We start from the raw sequence: 19,684 nt of genomic DNA, 5'->3' as shown, positions 1-19,684 counted from the left end.
TCACTTAAGCCCCAGAGTTGGGGGGTTGCTGTGAGCTATGATACCACAGCACTTTGCCGAGGGCGACATAATGAGACTCTGTCTGAAAAAAAAAAAAAAAAGGGGCAGCGCCTGTGGCTCAGTCGGTAAGGCGCCGGCCCCATATACGGAGGGTGGCAGGTTCAAACCCGGCCCCGGCTGAACTGCAACCAAAAAATAGCTGGGCGTTGTGGCGGGTGCCTGTAGTCCCAGCTACTTGGGAGGCTGAGGCAAGAGAATCGCTTAAGCCCAGGAGTTGGAGGTTGCTGTGAGCTATGTGACGCCATGGCACTCTACCGAGGGCCATAAAGTGAGACTCTGTCTCTACAAAAAAAAAAAAAAGAAAGAAAGAAAAGAAAAGAAAATCCGGAGTATAAGGAGCCAGTCCTCTGGCCCCCGTGACACCCTCAACAGTTGCTGGCCAAGGGCAGGGTTCAGCCTGTCATTGTCTTGTTTCCCAAGGGAAGGTGGGTTTGCAGGTCTGCAGGATGACCCAGGGCAGGGCCCAGTCTAAACGTTAATCACTGCTGTAACGGGAGTCTCCAGCATTTGCCATGAAGTTGAGCTGCCCCAACTCCCAGCTTGACCTCCAGACCAGAGCACTTGCAGGCGCAGAACTCAGATCCTGGAGCCGCTCTGGCTGGAGATGGGGCTGTGGCCAGAAGCAGGTGAAAAGCGTGGGGCACTCAGGGCTGGCCTGCCCCTCCTGTCCCCCAGGCCCAAGCACCAGGATCCCAGCCTCAGCCCCTCCTCCTCACCCCCCAAAATGTCTACCCTTGTGGCTAGCCATACCCAGTCAGCAACCCCAGAATGAACCATCATTTCAGAAACATTCAGATTCTAGCCAAGCATACTTTAAAATACTTTATTTCTTTATGAATATTTGTGTTTTCTTTAAAAAAGATTCATTTTACATTTTCTTCAAGAGTCTTGTGCCTCCTGGTAAGTGCATTGGTTTGTTTTCACAGTACTCTCCGCAACCAAGGACTGCTCTTATTGCTGGAAGGAGTGAGTGAGTGTCCTCGATGGGGTGGAGGCGGGGAGGGGGCTAGGGATGGGAGTGTCGGGGCTGGGCAGGAGGCCAGGGTCTGTGCCCCACGAGGACAGAGGCTAAGGGACTAGACCCAGGCAGAGCTGAAAGTCCTTGGCTGGACCTGCAGCGTCTCCCCCTGTCTCAGGGTAGAGGTCAGCCAGGGAGCAAGGTGGGCTGGGGGCCTGGCATGCGGGGTGGGGGTGGGGCATTGGCCTCTGCTTCGAATGTTTGTTCACACTCAAGAAATGTAAGTTCAGGGTGCCTTGGCTCCAGAGCAGTTCCAGACCCCGGCCTGTCCACCACCACCCAGCAAGAGAGCCCCCTTCCTGGCCCCTGGCAGGGCCCAACTCCTCTTAGTGCAACAAAAGACCTGAGTGTGGAGGGCCCAGGCTGAGCCCCAGCCCGCCCTCATAGGAGCAGCTGGGACCCCCGGTTCCCCCATGCAAGGCTGCTGCCTCTCTGGGGACAAGGCCTTCATCCTCACAGAGGGGAACTTGCAGTTTCTAGGGGGAGGTCCCAGCCCCCACCAAGGGCTCCCTAAGCATGGCACCAGCTGGTCTCCCTGCAGGCACTGGGCTCAGAGACTGACCGGACTGTGCACACCCCATGAATAAATACAACACGTGGGTGCAGGAGCGAGCAAGGGTGCCCACACCCTCCCACGCTGTCACTGAGACTCCAAGTGGCTCACCTACAGCAGAAACGGGTATTTTTTTCATCCAATGGTGTTCTGTGCTTGAGGATTATTAGTCTGAGCGTGGCCCCGGGGATAGGGCCGTGGGTTTGGCAAGCTGACAGCCAGGGGGCCCCCAACAAGAACCGTGAGCAGCCTCGAGGCAGACATTGCTCAGGTCCAAGGGCAGGAGGGTGGCCCCCAGGGACTGGCCACCTGATACCTATCCTCTCCTGATGCTGTCACTGTGCCAGACCAGCCTCCAGAATGGCTCTGACACCTCCCATCAGGGCCCACTTAACCCTCCCAGCCCTGGGTCTGTGTTTACTTCCAGGACACAAAGCAGATAGTGGGTCCGCTGTCCGCCCAGACTTCCCGGGCCAGGGACTCCTCAGTCTCTGGGCCCTCTGCAGCTGTCCTTGGCCTCCATCACTGCTTCTGAGAGTCTGTCTGCAGCCCCCACCCGACCCCGGAGAGCCTGGGAGCAGCAGCCCCTGAGAACGAGCCCTGTCTTGGCTCCTTTGCAGTGCACTAGGGGATAACCAACCACAGTGCTGGGGCCACCAGGTTCAAGTCTTAAAATGTTGTGCAAGAAGGGACACACATGCCTTTCTTACCTTTGAGACTAAAACTGGGACTGTGTCGGTGGCCCAGGTGGCTGCCCCCTGGGCATTAGAAACCAGTGTGGATGGAAGACACACTTAGGGAATGGTGTGGGGACCACCCACGGGTGGGTCCCGAGGACAGAGAGAGTGAGTATCTCCTAGGCCCAGCCGGAGCTCACAGGACCTTCCTCTCTCCTCCTAGAGCCACCCAAGGCAAGTTAAGGCTGCCGAGAAAAGAAAAAAGAGGGCGCCGCTGGTGGACTCGCCCCACAGGGGCTTACAGCCCCTATCCACAGGTGGGGAGAATCTAGGGGGGGCGGGAGACAGAAGGGGCTGTTGGGCAGAGTTTGTTTGTGGTTTTGTTTCTGCCTAAATGAAAGAGTGAGCAGCTGGTCTTAGGTCTAAATCTCTGTCCTCGCCCTTCTCCCAAAACAACCAAGACGAGGGACTCAGGTGCACGCGCCCAACCCAACCCAACCTCCTCCCTCCACCTGCAGCAGATCAAAAGCCCATCAGAGGAGATTCTGCTTTCTTTATCAGTTTCTCGTTCTTCCTTTGAATTCAGCTTAAGGCAAAAGTTTGGCAAAGCAAGTCTACGAAAGGTAAGGCCGCATGACAGAGGGCAGGGGGAGCAGCGTGGGAGGCCAGCCGGGCGACGAATGCCCGCGGTGCAGACCACAGCCCGGCCCGAAGCCTGTGCGTCCCTCTTGACCAGCTCCCCATCCTCCTGCCCTGAACCTCGTAAAGAGAAGTTGAAAAACAAGAACGGGAATAGCAGTGTCTCAGGGAAATCTGTGAGAACAGGAAAGGAAGGGGGACCAGAGGTGGCCCAGGAGGGTGCGCGTGGGTCTCCCCCTGCACACGAGTCGGCCAGCCGGGAGCAGGAGCACAGTGAGGTCCGCCCGCTGAGAAGGTAGAATGTTGCATTTTGCTGAATGACTGAAGAGTGCGCTTGGGTTTTGCACTGAGCGGTATTATTATTTGAGTCTAATCTAGCGGGTTGCCCTGGACGCTACCGATGCTTGGGTGGGATCACCACCAGCGGCTGCCCGTACTTGGGCCGCCACATGAGGACCTGGGCATCGTTGGCATTGGGCTTGACCAGGGCGCTGGGCGGGATGGGCTCGTTCTTGCTCAAGATTTTGGGCTGGTCCTGGGTGACGGGCTCCCGCAGCCGGGCGCGCTGGCCCAGGGGCCGGTGGGGGTTCACATCGATGCTGAGCTGCATGCGCCAGTGCAGCGTCTGCAGCACGATCATGTCATTGGTCGAGATGTTGGTGGCCACCAGCCACGTGATGAAGCTCTGGTCCCGGTAGATGTTGGTCAGTTTGGCCACGTTACTCTCGCTGACCGGCACAGCCCACGTGACGCTAGGATAAAAGTTGTCATTCATGCTGATGATAAACTTGGAGTCTCTCTTGGTGGGGCCCACGATGGTGCACGTCTCCGTGGTGTTGCCGTACCAGGGGTAGTTTACCCCGTCTGAGTCACTGATGGCCTGAATCTTGCCCTCCTGGAGGTCGGGGAGTTCCCAGCTGGACCTGGGCACAAGGAAAGCCAGTTCACTCACTTGGTCACTCAACAAGCGCTTTTTGCATCCCCGTGGCAGGCCAGGGCTGGGGATGGTCCTGGCCCAAGGATAGAATGAACACGGCAGAGCCAGTCCCCTTTGCTGGTGGCACTTACCTTCTGGGGGAGCTCAGACAGACATCTAGTATCAGGTTGGATGAACCAGGGGTTCCCCAAGACATGGCACCCTCCAAAGACATGGCACCCTCACAGCACCATGATAAGTCAGACTTCCCCCAAGGACCAGCACTCCCTCCTCAGCCACAGAACCATTTTAGATCAGGACTGGATCCCAACTGGGACCTGCAGCAGTCCCAGTCACCTCTGCCCTTGAGGGGGACTTGTCATGCAGATAGGCCTAGACTGGTTGACAGGAATGGACCTGACTTGTCCCTGTGTCCCAGCACTGGTGCACCCCTATACTCTTAGTTAAGGTAGTGGCTGTAGGCTCCCAAGGGCTCCAGCCATATGGTGTGTCGGGATGGGTCCAGATGGGAACACAGGGTGGCCCAGTGGTCCTGGCCCTGGCCCTAGAAAGGGAGTTTCCTTCTTCAGCTTTAGGGGCTGAAAGAGGCTTCAGAGCCCAGTGGCCATGGCGTCAACCCCTTTGGTAATGATTCCCAGCCCCTCTGCTGACCAGCCCGTAACATTGGGCATATGCCCAATGCCCTCTCTGGGCTTCTGTGACCTCACCCAAAGAAGGGGGTGATTCAGCCTCTCATCCCCATATCCCTCCACCACATAGGGAGGGGACTGGACTCTCCAGCCCTTGCCCAGACCAAAGCAAGCACGCTGGGCTCCCAGGGTCAGGGGGCATCCACCCTCCTTTCTGCTTACGTTAGGATTGCTCCCACTTAGACAGCCCCCTTTTCTGGACCACTAAAGCCAGAGAAAACAAACCAGGGCTCCGTGGAGCCAGCTTTGGGGTGCTCTCAGGCTGGTCTACAGAGGGTTTTTCTGCAGCAGCTGGGTGGGGGGAACCTGAGCTTCCAACTTCAAGGGCTGGTCCAAGTAGAGGCCACACCTGGCCAGTGTCAGCCTGACTTGCTTCACCTGTGGGAGCCCAGGACCTCAGCCTTCCCAAGGGTGGGGGCAGGTGGCCTCAGCCCGCCCCCTTGGTGGCATGAGACCCTAGGCAAGACCCCACCCACACTGGATCCCAGACTCCCCACACACCCCCTGGTCACCGTATTGACTTCAAGTAAGATCTCCCCAGCCCAGAGCAGGGCACAAAGCAAATGCCTATAATTGGTGGCTGTCAGCATTAGTCTTATCATTGCTATTATAATAATAACCCTCAGGGGCGGCGCCTGTGGCTTAGTCGGTAGGGCACCGGCCCCATATACCGAGGGTGGCGGGTTCAAACCCGGCCCCGGCCAAACTGCAACCAAAAAATAGCCGGGCGTTGTGGCGGGCGCCTGTAGTCCCAGCTACTCGGGAGGCTGAGGCAAGAGAATCGCTTAAGCCCAGGAGTTGGAGGTTGCTGTGAGCTGTGTGAGGCCACGGCACTCTACCGAGGGCCATAAGGTGAGACTCTGTCTCTACAAAAAAATAATAATAATAATAATAATAACCCTCAGACATACAGGGCCAGCCAGCCTGTCCCAAGTTGCACTGGAGACGTCCAGATCCCACACTCTGGTTTGGAAGTAGGCATGCTGTCATCTGGGTAGCCCACGCCTGGCTGCAGCCCCTTAGCATTACAGCCTCACAAACAATCATCTCCACCCTGTGAGAAAGGGGGCTGGCGAGGCTGTTTCCTAAGGACAGCTGGCTAAATAGTAGCACCTGGGACCTGCTCTAGTGTGTCCTGATTGCACGTGGGCACCTGCAACACAGGTCAGGACACCCTGAGCCCAGCGCCCCCTGCACCCCACAGGAGGGGTCAGGTGCTCTCCAGAAACTCACTTCTTTTAAAAACGCATTTTTTTCACGGCACTATTCACAGAAGCCAAAAGGTAGAGGCAACTCCAGAGTCTATAGACACATAAATGGGTACACAACACGTGGTCATCCATACTATGGAATATTACTCAGCCTTTAAAAAGAAGGAAATTCTGGCTCAGCACCTGTAGCTCAGTGGTTAGGGCTCCAGCCACATACACCAGGGCTGGTGGGTTCAAACCCGGCCCGGGCCTGCTAAACAACAATGACAACTACAACAAAAAAATACCCGGGTGTTGTGGTGGGCACCTGTAGTCCCAGCTGCTTGGGAGGCTGAGGCAAGAGACTCGCTGAGCTGTGATGCCACGGCCCTCTACCGAGCATGACATAGTGAAACTCTGTCTCAAAAAAAAAAAAGGAAATTCTGACCCTTGCTGCAACATGGGTGAACCTTGAGGACATTATGCTATGACACGAGAAGACAAACACCACGTGATTCCTCGCATCAAATTCACAGACACGAAGGAGAATGGAGGTCGCCAGGGTCAGGAGGCCAGGTGGGGGCAAATGCTTAGCAGGGACAGAGTTTGGAAAGATGAGAAAGTCCCGAAGATGGATGGGGTGATGGTCACACAGCAGTGTGATGTGGCTAATCCCGCCCAACTGTGCACTTAACAAACGGTTGTGATGCTGCATGTTATGGTACAAATTCTGTACCTTCCTCCACTGAAACGCATGGTTTCACATCAGTAGTTCATAAAATTGGGGCCACTCAAGGAGGAATGAGGAACAGCACGATTTTGCTTATTTTTTGTTCATTTCATTGAAAAGCTCACAAATTAGAATGTCACCTGCCTAGCAGGTCTTCCCTGCCTGCCCCTTTTCCCCAGCACACCCAGCTAGGAGGGGACCTGGCAGCACCCTGGGTGGCCTGGAGCTTCTGAAGCACCAGCAGCCCCTGAGACATGGGAGCAGAAGAATGACAGGTGTGAGCCTGCGGATTCCATCCCCTAGGTGGATGGCGGGCCTGAATCTCTCCTGAGCCAGTGCCTTTGCCCATCAGGCTGGCCCAGCCTCTGGTTCAGGAGGAAACACCAGCCCTGTCCTCTCCAGCCTTGTTCTCTCGGAGCGTTCTCACTCGCTTGAGAGAGTTTTTCTTTCTTTTGTTTTTTCCTAAAGGCCAAAAGCAAACTTGCAGAAGGAACTTTGCTCCTGCCTCAGCCCCTTTCTCTTAGCACCACAACGGCCCCCTCTCTGACCCCGGCCTAGGGGATTCCTGTCCTTTCTTTCCCCAGTCCTGAAATGCCCAGCTCAGTGGCAGACAAGTGACAATTCTCCTGAGCTGGCGTACGGCAGTATCTCATGGGGGTATTAGAGCTAAGGCCAAGGGAGATGGTTTGTAAATCATCACAAGGCCCACATGGGGCTTCCCATGGTCAGCACTAAGGCCTCGGGGGTGGGGGCCCCGGGGCAGCTGGGACCCAGCCTCAGCCCCAGCAACTCATTTAGTGACCAATTCTCCAACTCTTGTGCCCCAACTTCTCATCAGGAACCCCTACACAGCCCCAGCCACCTCTGCCTGCCATGTCTGTGGTCACTAAGTGCCTGATGCAGTCAACAGCAGTAAGTAGAAACTTCTGGAGATAGTCTGAATGTGGCTTCAGCACTTAAGATGTGCCTGCAACAGACCTGCTGGCCTTTTTAACTTCATTTGCGTTCTCAGATTATTCCTTCCTTCTCTGAATAAAGATTCCATACGGTTCTGCCTCCTCTGTAAGACGTCCTGTTGGTCTGGAATGACCTTGAGAGTCTAGGTAGGCCCTTGGTTCTCATCTAGACACCAACCCTACATACACTGAGCCATTTCCACAGCTGGTGATGGGATGACAGGCCCCTACCCCATGACACACACACACAGACACAGAGCACCGTGCTGGCACACGGGGCTCCATCAAAGGTCTGTCTGGAATACAGAGTTTTGCAATAAGTTAAAATGCACCTGTTCCTGCCTGCTAAGTCTCAGACTTTGATCCTATTGTCACAGCCCTCTTCTTTCCAGACCCCAGGGTGTGTTGTTCGTCGGTCTTGGCATGGCTGAGGGACAGGCATGGAGCCCCCCCCAGGACCTTCCTGGTACCTTCTTGCTGGCCCCAGTGGTCTTCACAGCAGGACCAGCTGCAGAACCCATGGATCCAGTGCAAATGAGAACACAGGAGCTCTTATTCAGCACAGTGACAGCGATAACCTGCACTTGGGGCCCTGCTGAGAGGAGGTGTGGGGCAACTGCCCAGTCTGCAAACCCAGGGAGCCGCTCACCTCCATGGCCCCTGTCACACTCCATCCTCATCCTCCTAAATGTAAGAGACGGAGGACACAGGCAAGTCCAGGCTGGAACTCAGCCCCCACATCGGGTCTGAAGGGGGCTCTTCCCCCAGCACCCTGCACTGCTGCTGCAGTCACACGTCACCCACCGAACAAACGTTTGCAGGGCACCTGCTGTCAACACTGGCCGTGAGCTGTGAAGGGGATAGATCTGCAGTGATGGGTACTCCATGCCCCAGGCGGCCAGCACCATCCCTGACCCTCCCTCTGGCCTTGAGGCGGCCCCCCTTCTCCTTTACCTCTACTGTGGCCTCCTGCGATCTGTTCTCCTCCCAGCAGCGCCAGGTATCTTTTTTTTTTTTTTTTTTTTTGAGACAGATCCTCAAGCTGTTGCCCTGGATAGAGTGCTGTGGCATCACAGCTCACAGCAACCTCCAACTCCTGAGCTCAAGCGATTCTCCTGCCTCTGCCTCCCAACTCAGTAGCTGGGACTACAGGAACCCACCACAACACCCAGCTATTTTTTGGTTGCAGCTGTCATTGTTGTTTGGCGGGCCCGGGCTGGATTCGAACCTGCCAGCTCAGGTGTATGTGGCTGGCGCTTTAGCCGCTTGAGCCATAGGCGCAGAGCCAGCGCAGATATCTTTAAAAATACAAATCTGATTGTGGCTCCAACCCTCTTCAACCCACAGTGACTCCCCATCGCCCTTACAGCCAGATGCAGCCAAAGGCCAGGGCCCCACACATGCACACTCAGGTTCACACAGGTGCACATGCGCTCTCCGGGCTCTAGACCCACCAGGCCTTCTTAGCTCCTCTCTTGGGCCCTGCTCTTCCCACCTCAGGGCCTTCTGCCAGGGACAGATCCTCCTAGTTAGTAGCTATTCATCCTTCAGCTCTGGTGCCACCACCCCAGGGACATCTGCCTGGACCCCTCACACTGGCCAGGCACCCCCAGTATTAGACACTACTAGATCCTCTAACTGCTGCTCCATAGCCCACACTCAGGGTTGAGTCAATATGTGTGGGCTCATTTGCTGTCAGTCTTTTCCTAGACACAGGCCAGGAAGGCAGGGCCAGGCCTTCTGTGCTCATCCCCACATGTCTGGGATTTGTCACAGCACCTGGCCTGCAATCAGGCACAATCAATTTTTGTGACCTGGATCAATGACTGTCAGCAGCATGCTGGGTCTTCCCCTGGCCCTGAGCCCCCACGGGGCCCCTGTGAGAAGTGTGGGGACGCCAGCGTTGCTCAGTACCTCTGCTGGCCCTGCCGACCTGCATTAGCCACTCAGACACAAGGTGGGCAGTCACTTCATCACAGAATGCACCTGTCACAGTGTGCCTGGCACATATGTGGGGCACATTTTATAGAAAAGACCTGGGGAAATTAGAAGCCAGGTTCAAGGTCACAAGTGGGAAGCAACTGGGCCATGTCCCACAGCCTGAGCCAGCTGTTACCCACCTACCTCTAAAGCAGTGGTTCTCAACCTTCCTAATGCCGCAGCCCTTTAATACAGTTCCTGTGGGTGGCAACCCACAGGTTGAGAACCGCTGCTCTAATGGAACCTTTCCCAACACACACAGAGAGACATGGAGACACACACACACAGAACTGCCTAACTAAGAATGGGAATCTGAAGGTTAGAGAAGGGCCTTCACTGGAGGCCAGAGGAAGGGTTGAGGCTGCTACCCAGGGGATGCCAACTCAGCATGGTGGGGGTCTCCCACCCAGCCACCAGCTGCGAGCTGGCCCCAAGAGAAGGCCTCTCCATACAAGGTGACAAAAGCCAGGGATGTCTCAGAGGGAAGGGGTGTGACTTGCCACCTCTGTGACCTTGGGCAGCTGATGAGAGCACACCTTTCTTGGTTTCTTTAGGAAGAGTGGCCCACATGAGGGCTCAGGTCTTTTATCACAGCAATGGGCTGGTCCTCTGCTCCAGGCAGCAGGCCTTGGCCTGGGATTTCCACAACCCCAGCACAAACAGAACCCCCTCGAGCCCTGAGGATCCCCATCTCTCTCCCGGAAGTCTCAGGATCCCCAGGACTCTCTAACTGGTAAGTCCAAGTCTACTTTGTCTCAGGGTCAAGTTTACAAAACATCACATCTTCTTCATTTTGGTCCTGCTTACACATTGCCTGAATTCTTATTCACTTAATTTTTTCCCTTAAAATTATTTTTTAAAAAATTAAGTCTTGGGCGGCGCCTGTGGCTCAAGGAGTAGGGCGCCGGTCCCATATGCCGAAGGTGGCGGGTTCAAACCCAGCCCCGGCCAAAAATCACAAAAAAAAAAAAAAAAATTAAGTCTCTCCTAAGAAACATCCTTGGACTAATGGATTGAATATATTAGATATATAGACACATATATATACAGATATGTTTGTTGTTTTCTTTTTTTTTGAGACCGTCTCACTCTGTCACACAGGCTAGAGTCCAATGGAATCATCATAGCTCACTGCAATCTCCAGCTCCTGGGCTTACGCGATCCTCCAACCTCAGCCTCCCAAAGCACTGAATTACAGGTGTGAGCCATTATGCCCAGTCCAGATTTTATAATTTGGTGACATTTGTAAAATGTACACATTCTAGGCCAGGCACAGTGGCTCACTCCTGTAATCCCAGCACTTGGGAGGCTGAGGAGGATGGAGTGCTTGAGCTCAGGAGTTCAAGACCAGCCTGAGCCAGGGCGTTGCGGCGGGCGCCTGTAGTCCTAGCTACTCAGGAGGCTGACGCAGGAGGATTGCTTGAGCCCAAGAGTTTGAGGTTACTAAGAGCTATGATGCCACAGCACTCTACCCAGGTGACAAAGCGAGACTGTCTCAAAAAAAGTTCTTTTTGTTAAAAAAAAAAAAAGAGAGAGAGAGAGAAAGGCAGAAAGAAGTCTATAAAGTGAAAACCAAAAGCCATCCTGCCCCCCATGCCCTCCCCCGCCAAGGTTCCTCACCACACTGCAAGGGTAAACATCCTTCTAGACCTTGCTCTCTGCACACAGACAGGATATGTTCCCAACTTCAGTGTTTTCAACAAAAGCAGGTTCCTACCCTGCATATTATTTTACAACTTTTTTTGAAAATGCCAACAGTATAGTGTCATTTTCCCGCTTGGAAACATCTAGGGCTCTGCTCTGGCATATTCTGTCTCAGACAGACCATAATTTTACCCCCTGTGGAGGGACGCTTGAGTTGTTCCAGCTTTTTGCCAATAGGAAGGGTGCTGGAGTTAACATCCTCACATCCTTTATGTACAGTCCTTCCATTCACGGGCCTGTTAATTCATTTGCTCGGTAGATTATTTGTAGATGCCTCTGACACGCCAGGCCCTAAAAAGAGAAGCACGGAGGGACAGACCCTGAACTGCAAAGTTGTGCCAGGCACAGCCAAGCTCACCTTGCAGGAACTGCCTCAACTATTCCCCTTCCCCAAACACTGGGCACAACTGATCTTTCTCTATTTTCACCCAGTTCTGATCAGCAGAAAAAGGACATGGGGGTTTCATTCGCCATTTCCCTGATTACTATGAGTGGCTTCCCACACATCTCTTTTTGTTTCCAGCACTCAGAAGGTAGACAAAAGCTGGAGGGGTGGCTTGGCCAGGGCAGGTCCAGGGGGAGTTCTTCTTGGGCTGGGCCACCCCCCCTACTTCCTCCCATCCTAAAGCCTTGAAACTGGGACTTCCCTCTCCACCCGCACCGCCCTCGCCGCCTCCGCCAGCGCCCAGCAGATGGGGGAGGGCACCTTCCGGTCACAGAGAGGAAGCCTCGTCCTCAATTGTTCTCTGTGGAGCCTGAAGTGTAGGCCCCAGCTTCAGGAAGAGGCCACGTGGCCACCAGGGACATTCCTCCATGGCCTGTTCCCAGATCTGCTGGTGCTGAGCAAGCCTCCTCAGGCAAGTAGCTTCAGGCCTCAGAGGCTGTGTCTGAATCATAAAATAAGGACCTCCTGAGGTCCCGGGGATGCTCGGAGACAGCAGCTGGAAAAGGGGCCGCAGAGAAGCTGTTGTCAGCATCATCCCAGCCGTCCTGGGCGGTCCCCACCACGGTCCTGCCACCTTCTCCCACCCACCTCTTATGACACTGGGGCAGCGGCTCTCAGCATACATTTTGGCCAGAAAGACCCTCAGAGGACTTAGGGCCCAAGGCTCTCACACTACCGACAGTACTTGAAATCCAGGAGGAGGGGTAAGGTGACAACAGTAACAATAACACAGCAATCTTTACATAGACTCTGACGGCTACTGCATAAGGAATAATAAATCATTAGTAATTCATAATAACAGCACTGAGAGCCACCACACACTGAGTGCCTAGTCATATACCAGCTCTGGGCTATGCTCATCAGAATGGCGAGGGTTAGGAAGGTTCAGAGACGGGCCCAAGGCTGTGGGGCTGGGACCCACATCCTGCTAGATGTGGCACAGTGTGGAGGAACTGTCAACCCAGAGAGACCTATCCTCATCCTCAAATCTACCAGAATCCTGAACCATAAACTGCCCTTGGCCTTGGCAGTGGGCCAGGTTCTCAGGGGGCCCAAGAAGGGCAAAGCAGGGACAACGTGGAATGTCTCCCACACAGGCGAGAAACTGTGACTTGTCACTTAGAAGACTCTTGCCAGGTGACAAGTGGCAGTTGAGGAATTGCGGGGGATGAGCTGTGGAGGCAGGTGTCTCCAACAATTTGTGGGTGGGGTGGGGTTGGCTTTTAAAGCGATGTGGGTTGGACCCAAAACTATACAGAATCCTCTCAAGCTGGCGCGGAGAAACACCCTTTCTAGCTCTTGTCTGTAAAAGTCAGAGTATTATTGAGGTGGTGGGTTTTTGCTTTTTTTTTATTGTTCCATTTCAAATATTTCAAACCCAGAATGTCATTCTAAAAAGTTCTCCTCCTGGCTTAGAGATTAATTTCAAGCAGGGATAATGTCTAGGGGTATTATGGATTTTGGTTAAGCATTTGAAATTAATATTTTGAATACGAGCCCATTTGTAAAGAACGGAAGCCCTACCTGGTCCTTGCCACCTGGCTGTCCCCTCCTCAGGCTACCCAGTGTCAAGGTTTCATTTTAATGATTCAAATAGTCTGGATGGAATACCAGACCACCGGAGCTGGCACCTGGGCCTGCCAAACAACGACAACTGCAACCAAAAATAGCTGGACGCTGTGGCAGGTGCCTGTAGTCCCAGCTACTTAGGAGGCTGAGGCAAGAGAATCACCTAAGCCCAAGAGTTTGAGGATGCTGTGAGCTGTGATGCCACGGCAGTCTACTGAGGGGGACACAGTGAGACTCTGTCTCAAAAACAAAAAACAAATACTCTGGGTTGAGTCCAGTGCTTCTCACGTCCCTCCCAAGGTGACTTCACCCCCTTCTGAGGGGACACTGGGCCCTGTTGGGAGACATTTTTGACTGTTACAACTTGGGGAAAGGAGCTCAGCTCCCGTAGCACAGTGGCTAAGGTACCGAGGTTAACATACACGGAGAGTGGTAGGTTCAAACCTGGCCCGAGCCAGCTAAAAACCAACAGCTACTGCAACACAACTTGGGGAAAGGTGCTCCTGACATTAAGTGGACACAACTACTCCCAGTGCCCGGCATGAAGAATTCTCCCTCCCAAGTCCAGGCAGAGCAGAAAGACAATTCTAGGCTGGTGGAGGGTTTTGCTCAACCTCACTAAATCACCACTCCACTTCTTTCATGCAACGGGGCTTAAAAACTCAGAGAACAGTACTTATTGCAGGACCCCAGGGGTAGGGAAGATAAGAAGGGTCTTTTAAATCCCACCGGAATGCTTCTATTTGCTCTTGAGAAGGAGCCCACATCTCAGCCTTCTCATTTCCAGAGGGTGTGGGCTGAACCCAGAGCTCTGCTCAGCAACTCAGTTCCTTAGGTCAATTCTGCTGAATAGTAAGAAACGGTTTCTGTGTTCCGGCCACAGGATGGTCACCTATGACCTGTCCTCTCCCAGCAGCCTGTGGGAGTTCTTGCCTTACCCTCATTTATGGATGACAAAACAGAACCTCCAAGGGGATCCTGCCAAGGCCCCAGAGCCAGCACCAGTTGGTCACTCTGCCTGACTGCTCAAGCCCCACTCCCAGGAAGCCTCAGACTCTGTCCTGTCCCTGGGATTGGTCCTATCCCAACTGGAAGCAGGCACCCACGGGACCCAGGGAGAATGAGCTGGGTGGAACCCAGGGAGAGCAACGCCAAAGGGGTATCCAGAGTCAGGGAGGGAACAAAGGGAAATGTGGGGCAAAGTGAGAGCAACAATAAGGGCCTCGAGCCACTCTAAGACACATGATTGATGCCATTTTTAAATTTTTATAAGTCAGAGAGTGGACACTGTGTGAAAGAGGCAGGCCAGGGCTGGGGAGAAAATTCAGGGCAAGGAGTGGACATCGGTCCTAATTCTGTAGTTTCAGCCATTCCTGACAGAGTAACAACCACAGTAATGACAACGTAAAAGACGATGACACGTGTTCAGCATTCACCATGTGCTTAGCACAGCTTGGCAAATGCCTGAGTAATTCTCCCAGTGAGCCTACGGGGAAGGGGCTATTCTTAGTCCCAGTTTGAAGATAAGTAAACCGAGGCTCTGAGTGGTAAGGGACTTGCCTAGGGCGGCACCCCTGGAAAGTGACAGAGCCTGGCCTCCTGCCCAGGTCTGCCTGACTGCAGTCTAAGTATGCATGAGGCTCTTCTAACCAGGAACTGAGGACTGGCACGATCGGGCCAAGGTCATCTCAGGTCCCTGACTCTCAGGCTCCTGCGACGGCACCCCAATATACTCAGAGTCACAAAATGAAGAACGACGACTGTGTGACCCAAAGACGCCCAGACACCCCGGTGCACAGGTGGGAGGTGGGGAAGCTGAGGCTCTGGGCAGGGTAGAATGGGAGCCGTACCCCAGCCAGGCCTGTTCCTGCCCCCACCACACACCACACGGATCTCATCAGAATCCCAAGTTGATAAGAACTCTCTGGCTTCCCTACCCCTACTAGGGAAGAAATGAAACTTAGCTTAAAACCCCTAAAAAAAAAAACAAAAAACCTTTATTTCTTGACAACTGCCCTGGATGACTTGCAAAGCCCAAAGAGGTTTCTGAGCTTAAGACTTCTCAGAAAAGGTCCTCACTGAATAACTAAGAATCATGTTTCTCTTCTTGGAATGGAGAGGCAGCCCCTACCTGACCGGCATTAATTGCTGCTCTTAAGAAGTGACGGGCTCGGCCCAGAAATCAGGTTGTCACAGGGGCCGATGGGCACCTTTAGCCGTGGCCACGTGCACCCTTTTGGGCACGCTTGGTTACACCCTGGTTTTAAGTGTTACCCGGATCCTCCTGTTTCCCTTACTACTTCAGAGTCATAAAATGGAGATGCCTCAAGACTTGGTGGCCAGCCATCCTCCACCCACCTTGTTTACAGGTGGCCCACAAAGTTCTAAAGTCAGAGATAAGCTCCAGCTCCTGGAGGAAGAGATGGCTCCTCTCTCTTCCTCACTTGTAAAGCCAGGCAGTGATGCTGCACAGGGTGGGCATGGAGGGAAAAGCTGTGCGAGTGCACGCAGCCAGTCGTGGGTCAAACAGAGAGGCGTCCTCTCTGCAGCCTTGCTCTCTCAGTGGGGCTTCATGCTGGCTCCAAAACAGCTATTTTCACCACCCTGTATTAGTGACTCTTCAAGCTAAGTCACTTTCCCCTCTGTCTACTGCTGCTCTTTCCACTTTGGAATGGCCTCCTCTGGGGTCAGGGAACATGCCAAAAAAGAAGACCCAGGGCCCCAGTGTCCTCACTGAGACCTATAGCATCTTAGGAACATTCCAGAGACCAGGCTGCGGAGAAGAGGCTAGTGGGCTCTTCTGAGCCATTAGGTCCACACTAGGCACTGATGTCTGATAGTGGCCTTCTGCCTCGGAGATGGAAAGCTCCACAGCACAAGCAAACAGGTTGCAAAAACTAACCGAGCTCTCGCACACAGCCACAGCAAAGCATCCCCTAAGCCACCAGGTGCATTTGAAAACGCCAGAGTGACAACTGAGACCCAACTACAAAACCCTGTACCAAGAACTCAAAGAACTCCAGGAGCTTCAGGGCCCTGAGTGTCTGCCATGTGCCCACCTGGGGGACAGAGCTGCAGCCTCGAGGTGACTCCTGACCACAGACATTCCTAGGGCAGATGCACACTTGCTTTGCCAAAAAGACATAGGAGGAATGTTTCTCTGCTTTCTCAGCATCTTGCAAGGAAGGACACAGGCACCTTGCCTGGGGCCAGGGACAATGGCAGGGTAGGTCCTAGAGCTATGACCCCAATCTGGATCAACAGGCAAACTCTCCAGGAAGTACCTGGCCAAGAAGGCCTCAGAAGCCCCTTCCATAACCTGCCTCAAGCTGCCCTCCAGCCCCTGCCTCCGTGGTATCTATGCCCTTCCCAGGCCTCCCAGCTCAGCCCACCTCAGCCATCCCCAGCCTGACTCTGGCCGTTACTCACATCCCCTGCTCGCCGTATTGGTTGTAAAACTCCATGTGGCTGCACGCCTGAATCCAGCCAACAATCCACGTCTCCTTCTTGGGGATGGGTGGCATGACCACCTGAGCCGAGGCCCGGAAGTGGGGTGTCCGGTAGCGGAGCACCACGCTGGAGGACTCGTCGATGCTGGTAGGGATGGGATCGATAGAGGCTTTCACATCTATCACTGTGATCCCTTCCCTGAAGACTCTGGCTTTGCCGCCAATGCTCTGAATACAGCCCATGGCACACAGGACCGCTCTGATCTCCAGGCAAGGCCAGCAGTCCCAATGGAAACCGGGCATTGAAAGGGTGGAGGCTGCAGACCCAATGCAGACAGCCTGCTCTCCAATCTCAAATCTCAAGACCAATATCCATAGGATAGAAAACTCACAGAGTAGAGGGGGGTTGCATATCACTACCGCGGCCTGTTTATAAATAAGGATTTTGCTGCATTTCCAGAGCCCTGGGCTCTCTCTTCTAGCAGTGGACAAAAATCACCGATATTCTTTGGGTTAAAAAAAGAAAAGTTTGTAGTTTAATGCATAATCATGTTGTTCTGACAGCTGGAGCTTCTGTGCTCACACGCGGGGTTGGCAGCTCGGAGCTCTCCCTGAAGTGTCCGGAGGAAGAAGGCGAACGCTGGCTGACACATAAATAAGGAAGGTTCGGTCCCGCGCGGTCGCGCCACCCTAGCTGCAGAAGCCCGACTTCCTGCCCTCCGGCCTTCCGCACGCGCTCCCTCCCGGCACACGCTCCCGGAGTCAACTGAACCGCTTCTGTTCAGGTGGCGGGGTCCGGGCGCCCTCGGGGGCGAGCGCCCACCCGCGGCTTCCAGCAGGCGCGCTCCGGGCTCGGGCCGCTCTCCGGGTGCCAGAGCAGCGCGGCGCGGCGCGGGTCCTCGGCGGCGCCCACTCGCGGGTGCGGGCCGGACGCCCCCACACGGGCGCGCCGCGTCCCCCTCGCGGCTGTCGCTGTCGCCGCTGGCCGCCGTGCGGGGGGCCCGGGGCTGCACTCGGCCACCGCCGCCTGACTCGCCGCGCCGGCCGAGGACCTGGTGGGAGGTGGAAGGGACAGGGCGTCAGGCCCGCCACAAAGTTGAGCCGAACTTTAATGCGGGGGGCGCGCGGGGGCGGCGACGCGTGTGCTCGCGGCGCGAGCTGCGGAGCTGACCGCGCCGCTCTGGGCGGTCTCCCCGGAGGCGGCGGCCCCCCCACCGCCCGCCCCGTCAGTGGCGGCCGCAGGACCGCGCGCACCAGCGAATAATCGCCGCCCGTGACATCTCCGCTGACACCCTCCTGCCCCGGGGCGGGGGGGCGGCCGGCTGCCACTGCAGTGGGCGGCGAGCACTTGCCCTGGCACTGCCCCCACTGCCTCTCCACCAGAGCTAGGCGCCTCTTCCTCCCTCCCCCGCGACCCTTCGGCCCCTTGGGGGCGCAGCGCCACCCCCAGGCCGGTCTGATCGGGCGCGCGCCCTTCCCGGACCAGGGTCCCCCAAACCACGAAGGGTGTAGAGTCTCCACTCCGCCGCGTCGGGCACCTCTGTCCCCACTCGCCAGCCGCCAACCGCCCCAGATCCCCGCGTGTCCGGCGCTCTGGTCGCTGCCGGGGAACTTTGCCGCGCACGCCCCCACCCGGGCGGCGCCGCCGACTCACCTGCCCCTCGGGCAGCTCCGCGTGCCCGGGCCGTCACCCTCCGGGTGCCCCTGACCCCACTGTGGGCACGTTCTCAGGACGCCCCCACCCCCTTCCCGGGGCAGTGTCCCCTGGTTCCACGGGGAACTGGGGCCGGTGTGGGCACCCCGGCCCTCCACCCTCTCCTGGCTCGGGGCTGCTTGGGGCGGGGGTGGCAGGGGGGGCGGAGAGCTGAGGCTCAGGGCTCTCTCGCCCCCACCCCGCACCTCCTTATTTTATGATCATTGTGAGCGAGCTGTCGCCGCTCAGCTCCGCCGCCGCGCCGCAGCCGCCTGGCGCGCCCCGCGCTGCCTCGCTCTGCTGCGGCATCGGAAAGGCAACCAGGTCAAACTTTGCAGAAACTCGGCTCCGGCGCCCGCCTGGCCCCGGCACCCGCTCAGAGCCGGCGCACGCAGGGACCGCCGCCCGCTCGCCGGCCCCGCGGAGATGCAGGTCCGCAGGCGGCAGCGGGCGCCGCCGTCTCTCCCGCCCGCCCGGCTCTCCACCCTCGCTCTCCGCACTCAGCCCGCCCTCCCCCTGGTAATCCCTATAGCTCCTCTCCCCCTCTCCCTCTCCCTCTCTGCAGCTGCTGGGGAGCCGAACCTCTCCTTGCAAAAACGACATTTCCTTTTGGGCTAGCCCCAGGAATTCTGGGTAGTGTAGTTCCGCTTCCGTCTCGAGTTTAGGTGGGCTGCTCCTGTGCCCTTTGAGCTCCACAGTCCAGAGGCTTTCTAGAACTCAGGGTTCGCAGGGGAGGGCTACACTGCCCCGGGGCTCCAGCCCGTGGAAGACTGCGGCTAGGTGGAGACAGTGCAGGGACTGTGCCAGGCTTCAGGGCTGGGAAGGTTAGGGGTGAGGGGTGAGGAGTTTGGGAAGAAGTGAGTCCCTCCCTGCTGGTCTGCTGGAACCCTGACTGGTGGTCCACCTGGTGGTCCCCAACTGTGTGATCATCATTATCCAAGCATCGTCAGTACATTCTCCCATCAGCCACCCTGTGCAGGGAGGCCTGTAAGGATGGAAGTGTCCAAAGCTGAGAGGTTTGGAGACTTGCCCAAGGTCCCACCTGGGCAGCTGTCCCCACTGAGGCTGGGACCCTAGAGGTCCAAATGCAGAGATTCAAAAGGAGCTTGAGGCTGGACAGCTGTGGGAAAGCTAAGAACCTCACCCCATAACCTTGCAACTATTCCCCAGGGAGAGACCAAGTAGTTTGTGATCAGGAAACAGGCAGGCACATTAAAACCACCCTCCTCAGGTGGTGCCTGTGGCTCAAAGGGGTAGGGCGCTGGCCCCATATCCCAGAGGTGGTGGGGTTCAAACCCAGCCCCAGCCAAAAACTGCAAAAAAATAAAAATAAAAACCACTGTCCTCCACCACGAATCACTTCCAAAGGCATCCACAGTGGGTGTAGGGCAGGTG

General features: G+C 55.8%; 1 protein-coding gene across 2 annotated transcripts; it reads right to left on the bottom strand.

Annotated features, from left to right (window-relative positions):
• Positions 1–869: 869 nt before the first annotated feature.
• Positions 870–18,503, bottom strand: FAM78A (family with sequence similarity 78 member A). 2 transcript variants are annotated; one of them, XM_053559489.1, is made up of 2 exons: positions 18,251–18,503; positions 870–3,870 (listed from the first exon to the last, which is right to left on the bottom strand). In XM_053559489.1, the coding sequence occupies exon 2, from the start codon at positions 3,720–3,722 to the stop codon at positions 3,342–3,344; it is 381 nt and encodes a 126-aa protein (XP_053415464.1). In that variant the 5' UTR covers positions 3,723–3,870; positions 18,251–18,503; the 3' UTR covers positions 870–3,341. The 2 variants fall into 2 exon arrangements, with proteins under 2 accessions (XP_053415464.1, XP_053415456.1); XM_053559481.1 differs by lacking the exon at positions 18,251–18,503 and adding an exon at positions 16,577–18,116.
• Between the last annotated feature and the right edge of the window lie 1,181 nt (positions 18,504–19,684).

This window comes from Nycticebus coucang, chromosome 2 (assembly GCF_027406575.1).
Source record: "Nycticebus coucang isolate mNycCou1 chromosome 2, mNycCou1.pri, whole genome shotgun sequence".
NCBI lineage: Eukaryota > Metazoa > Chordata > Mammalia > Primates > Lorisidae > Nycticebus > Nycticebus coucang.
The sequence above is the reverse complement of the archived record's forward strand: the minus strand, read 5'-3'. Positions and strand labels throughout refer to the sequence as shown.

Coding starts and splice junctions, on each gene's coding strand:
- FAM78A (XM_053559481.1), bottom strand. CDS start 16,899: ATGCCCGGTTTCCATTGGGACTGCTGGCCTTGCCTGGAGATCAGAGCG. Junction 3,871..16,576: donor CAATACGGCGAGCAGGGGAT/GTGAGTAACGGC, acceptor CCTTGTGCCCAG/GTCCAGCTGGGAACTCCCCG.